The sequence below is a fragment of the Macaca fascicularis genome, chromosome 4 (assembly GCF_037993035.2).
Source record: "Macaca fascicularis isolate 582-1 chromosome 4, T2T-MFA8v1.1".
NCBI lineage: Eukaryota > Metazoa > Chordata > Mammalia > Primates > Cercopithecidae > Macaca > Macaca fascicularis.
This window is the reverse complement of record NC_088378.1, coordinates 63,611,530-63,617,529: the sequence shown is the minus strand read 5'-3', so window position 1 is coordinate 63,617,529 and position 6,000 is coordinate 63,611,530. Positions and strand designations below refer to the sequence as shown.

Sequence of the window (6,000 nt, the reverse complement as noted above, 5' to 3'; positions counted from 1 at the left end):
GCTGTAATCCTAGCAAATTAAATGACCTCTTTACACTGGCTAATTATTCATCTGCCAAACAATTATAACAGCCACCATTGATCACGTACGAGCTTACCCAATGCCATGCGTGCACTGTGTTCTCAACGTGCACACCAGGCGAACTCTCTCATTTAGTGCTCACAATTTTGAGGTGGACATTAGGTCCACTTAACCGATGAAAAAACTGAGGCTGAACAAAGTTAAAAACCTGTCATGCAGCATCTGCAGAGCGGAGGTTCTAAAAACACCTCACCGTAAGAAAGAACTGCTAACAAACAATAGCTCTGCCTCTAAACACCCGCTTTTCGTCTAATATTCACAGATGGGCATTTGGAACGTCAAAGGGCCAGAAGCCCTTAGAACCTTCAGGGCTGCAGTAAAGCGGCTGCACCAAATCCCAGAGCAACTCCCTCGAAATACCCCACCCTGCCCAGGCCCCGCCTCGTCCCGCCCTCCTGGGCGCTCTCCCAACCGCCCGCTCCAGAGAAGCCTCGCCCACCCGGCTCCTCCGCCGCTCTCACTTGCGGAAGTCGCGGCGCATCCTGCCTGCCTTTCTCGCAGGAGGACGCAGCGCATGCGCTCTCAGCACACCCGGATTTCCTGTCTACCGTCATCGCTTCCGGTGGGGTAGGTCTGACCAATGGGGCTGGCTCCGAGGCGGGCCTTATGTCTCGCAGATTCCTACCCTGCGCGTTACTTTCGGAGCGTCTGTGAAGGGCCGGGGTGAGACAGGGGTGGCTCGTGCTTGCCGAGTCTCATGGCTGCCCCCGGGAAGCTCAGTACTTGCCGTCTCCCGCCGTTGCCCACGATTCGAGAAATCATTAAGTTGTTCAGACTGCAAGCAACGAAGCAGCTATCACAGAATTTCCTCCTGGACTTGAGGCTGACAGGTGGATGGTTTAGCAGTGCTCCCCGGATGTCTCCCCAGTGTCCCTAGGGGCGTGGGCCGGGGGGTCTCACACGTCCCCGCGGGCGGGTGTCCAGGCACTGGCGTGCGACGGGCTTTTGGTCAGGTCCTTCGACCTCTTTGTATCAAAAGAACTCCGGTCCCACCGCCCAGGAGACATGTGAAGTGCGTTGATTGCTCACAAAACTCCGCGTTCAGGGGAGTGTAGCCTGCAGGCAGGCTGCATAGACGCCGAGCTCACTAGGGGAGGAAGGGTTCGTGTGTCGTGAAAGGCGCTGGTGAATACTGGAATCTGGGTCACTTTGAAATCAATCACTCTGAAGTGGTACAGCACATGCTGACTGGACTTGCTTTACATGCAGTTTAAAGTTACCAGAATTTAAATTGGTGCCAGGATTTTATCAATAAGTTGGTGAAAAGAGTATCCCTCGTAGGATTCGTGGTTTAAACGTTTACCTGTTGAGTCTAAGAAAGCCTCGGGGACGCTAATATTCATTCATAAGTATGTATTAGGCAAGCACCGTTGTGCTAGTGTTGGGGGTAGGATATGGGCGTGAACAAGGCAGTGTTTCCTCGAGGAGCTTACTTTTAGCAATTTTACATTCCCACACCTAATTGTTTAAAGTCACTTTTTATGAGATATAATTTATATGCAGTAAAATTCACCAGTTTGAAGTGCTCAATTTGATGAGTTTTGACGAATGTATTAATATATGGTCGTTCAACCACCATCACCATTGCTTAGTGATGTTCTATGAGATGAGATTGCAAAAATATATTACAAATATGGCTACTAAGTCAGTGCTGGAGTACTTAGGTTTTGAGATGTTCATATTTCATTCTGTTTGGTCCCACTTCAGAAGTTGCAAAGAGCAGTAAATCACGCCCAAAAAGTTCATTTTCACTTAAATGAAGCACACTCCAGAAAACATAAAATGTTTTATTTCTTGGACGTGTAGTCTTTATTCTGCCTGTAGCAATATGACTTTGGATAAAATAATGTAACTCTTAAGTGTTCTCATCTTTTTTTTTTCTTTTTAAGACGGAGTTTCGCTCTTGTTGCCCAAGCTGGAGTGCAATGGCATGATCTTGGCTCACTGCAACCTCTGCCTCCCCGGTTCAAGTGATTCTTGTGCCTCAGCCTCCCAGGTAGCTAGGATTACAGGCTTGAGCCACCATGCCCAGCTAATTTTATATTTTTAGTAGAGATAGGGTTTCACTATGTTGGTCAGGCTGGTCTCGAACTCCTGACCTCAAGTGACCCACCCGCCTCGGCCTTCCGAAGTGTTGGGATTACAGGTGTGAGCCACCGCGCCTGGTAGTTTCCTCATCTTTTAATTGGAAGAAGGGCTTACTACTTTAAAAGATTACCCACTCTAAAATTCTTTGGTTCTAGTAATAGCTAGTGCCAACCTTTTCGCTTGTTATAGCCACATCCTAAATATAAATCACCATTTTTAGGGTAGAAGTTATAGGTATATCTATATTTTAAAAAATATATTTTATATATTTATATAATGTTATATTTTTAAAAATCCTTCAAATACATTTTCTCATGAGCTTTTATCTTCAGGAGTAAGTTTCAAATTCTAGGTATTATCCACTCTTTCTATGGGAACCAGAGTTAAGGGAGATTAGGGTATTTACCTGAGGTTAGATGCTCAGGCAGAGGAAAGCAAGAATGAAATCCAGGCTCATTGATTTGATAGTGCTTCTTTAATATTCATTTGTATTTCAATGTGCCTGAAAAGTTTGAGAGCAGAGACCTGCCTACTGTTGTAACTCTCCATTTTAAAGAAGGAGAATATTAAATTTATTCCATAATGTGTCCTTCCTGTTCCCCCCTCTGAGAGGCATTGGCTTTAGAATTTATACCTGTGTTGAAGTCCATGACCTTGTACAAATGAAACAATAGACAAGGAAACTGAAAGGTTAAGAGAAATGAAATTGGGATAGGAGTCCTTGGTTAACATGTAAGGATTAGGTGAGAATGTGTGTAAATCGATCATAACTGGTAAGATGGTCTGTGGATGCTAATTCCCTCCCTGTTTAAAGACTAAACCATTTTTGGATGGTTAAGAAACTAGTTTCTTCATTTTAGCTGGCAAAGATATGTTGTTGAAAACAAGCAAAAATAGGACTGTGAACACTTACAAGAAGTGCCGGTATGTTTTCAGTGACTAAATTTCCACTATCCTAGGAAGACCAGTTCCTTGCATTTCCATATCTCAGAGTCACTGAGACCAGCCCATTGCATGTTTTTCCAGATGTGATGATTGGCTGCACTGAGTCAATACTTTACTCTTTTATGATGTCTTAAGGGCTGCTAAGTTGAATTTGATTGATTAAAAAATTTATTTTTCCATATTAACATGCATGTGTGCAAAGCTTTAAAAACCCTCAACTGCTCAATTTAACTTTTTCCTGAAAATGACTAAGAATTCAAATTTCTGAAAATCCTGTGATCTAAGAACTTATTGCCGTTGCCATATTGACCACCAACAAGATGTCTCTAGATAAAAAGGAGACTTCAGCACTTTTTGCTTTTGGATTTCACTAGCAATACTAGCAATACTGAAGATTCTGTATGTGAAACTAGTGTTGCTTATTCAGATATTCAATGTTCAGTAACTATAGAAAAGTGCTGCATGCTTATCTAATCTGTTCTTAGGAGGTGGTTGGTTTCAAATCCATTTGAAAAGAATTTGCATGGGGCAGATAGAAACTGCAATATTAGCTAAATTTAAGCTAAGAAACTTTGTCATGCTAATCCTGTTTTTGTTAAGGAACTGGTACAGTTCAACAGTGCTGTGGTAGCATATTGAATTGCCACTTCATGTTAATTTAAGTAGAGAGTTAGTCAAATAAATGTTGTACGTAAAGGATCAATTGATTGGGTAATGGCTGGATTTTTATAGAAGATTTTTCTCGCTAAATTTCATACGTTGAAATTTGCCAAGTTAATCGAGATAACTAAAACTCTTTTTCCTCTAGATAAAATTGTCAGGAAAGCTGGCAATCTGGCAAATGCGTATGTTTACGAAGTGGGCCCTGGGCCAGGGGGAATCACAAGATCTATTCTCAATGCTGACGTCGCTGAACTTCTGGTGGTTGAAAAGGACACTCGATTTATTCCTGGATTACAGGTGAGATACCCAAAGAGCCTTCTTTAGGAGGCAAAAGCTGAATTTAAATCTTTATGCCATGATGCTTAAACCCCAGGGTACACAAAGATTATGTAGGTTTTTCCTCAACTATAGATCCCCAAGGCCCCATTCCAGAGATTTTGATTCCATAGTCTGGAGAAATCTGGAAGTCTCCATTTTTAACAAGGACTCTCAGATGGTCTGTTGACTACACCTTGAAAAAACCTGCTTTACACATTTTTGCTAAACAAACTAATTGTTTTATGTGATTTTTTTTTAAAGTCTACTAACAGCTATGCATGTCGTGGCCCGTTCCTTCAAAAATAAATAATAATAAATAATGGCCAGTAATGACTCATTGGTGTGACTTTTGAGAACTTCATTTAGGTTCAAAAAGCATTTCCTCAAACAAAAGATGAGTAAGACGTATGCACGCTTTTCATCATGAGAGACTTAATTATGCAGCTTAAGGATTCTTTTATAAGATAAATTTTTTAAGTGAAGGAAGGAAGTTGTACTTTCATAGATTTAGGATGAGGTATAAATGAAATGATATATGCATCTTTAAAATACAGGCACTGTTATTGTATGAGAAATAAGAGTTGAAGGAACTGGGCATGTTTCAACTGGAGAAAAGAGGCCCTGGGTAGGAGCGTACACAGCTGCACATCCAAGGTTGGTGGTAGATAGGATAAGCTTGTTTTGATCTTTTCTAAGAAAGAACTAAAACAGATGGAAATTGAGGGAGACAGGATTGAGGATTTGAAATGAGGAACTTACTTTTTTTAAAACGCTAGCAAACAGTGAAATAGATTGTATCAGTGATCTTGTAAAGGGATATCCTCATAAGGGAACACTTAATGACTTAAAGGCCTTTGTTTGATTCCTCTGTAATTTTAAAACTTTAAAAGAGCCCTGAACCTTTGGCTCAGATGACAAGCAATTTATCATGTGACTTTAATAGAATAATGTAGTTTTCTACATTATTATTTCTGTACAAAAGGAGAAATTGATTTAAAATGAGTACATTCTGATACTAACTTGTGTATATATTAATGGAGAAATGTTAATTTTTGTCAGAAGAACAGTTTGAAAAATTGTTTTTGAAAACCTAGAACTTTTTGTGCATGTATCTGATTTTTTAAGAATTATATATCAGTTAGAGGTGGAAATGGGAACATTATTATTTTTGGTAAGATCATGAGATTATGAAAAGAAACTGAATAATTGTATAAACCCCTTTGGGCTTATTCATGTAGCCCGTTTTGGACATAGGAATGCTCACGTGACTTTTTTGCTCTTAAAAAGACTTCTTGTCCCTCATATGTCACCATTTGTTGGGTTTATTCTTTCTTATTAGGCCAGGGGTGAACCAGATTTCCATTCATTCCCACATATTCTCCTCTCTGATATGAACAAAAGATCTTCGAAGGCAGACTGTTGAAAAGAGTGACTGCCACCCTTCTCTTCTCAGTTTCCCCAAACCCCTAAGTCACTACGTTCCTAACTCCAGCCGTGTTTTATCTCATTCGATGTATCATCATCTGACATACTGTATATATGTTCTTCCCATTTGTTTGTTAACTGACTCACCTGTCTGGAGTGTAAATACCTGAGGGTAGAGATTTGTGTCTGTTTTGTTCCCTGCTGTACCTCTATCTCACATAACAGTACCTGGTACATAGAGGTGTTCAGTAAATGTCTCACATGAGAAACAAAAAGGTTGACCGACTATTTCTGTATCTGTGTATGTATGTGTGTATGTATCTCTCATATTTGATAATTAAATGTATCATTAAATAGTGAAAGTAAATATTTGTGTAGCATTGATAATGAAAAAGTTTTATGCTCTTTTTTTCTAAATTTGAAGGCTGATTTCAAGTTACATTACTCTACAGGAAATGTATATTTGACTTCTCATTTGTT

At 40.2% G+C, this 6,000-nt stretch overlaps 1 protein-coding gene across 8 annotated transcripts in view; it reads left to right on the top strand.

The window, feature by feature from the left end:
* The first annotated feature begins 722 nt into the window (after nucleotides 1–722).
* TFB1M (transcription factor B1, mitochondrial) overlaps nucleotides 723–6,000 on the top strand; it is a 54,402-nt gene continuing 49,124 nt past the window's right edge. For 5 of the 8 annotated variants that reach the window (XM_074037316.1, XM_015448832.3, XM_074037320.1 and 2 more), the window contains exons 1-2: nucleotides 723–911; nucleotides 3,923–4,074. In XM_074037316.1, the coding sequence (XP_073893417.1) occupies nucleotides 779–911; nucleotides 3,923–4,074 (285 nt within the window). In that variant the 5' untranslated portion in view covers nucleotides 723–778. Of the gene's footprint in view, nucleotides 2,078–3,922; nucleotides 4,075–6,000 lie in introns of all 8 variants that reach the window. The other 3 variants (XM_065543612.1, XM_074037318.1, XM_074037317.1) reach the window with 3 other exon arrangements.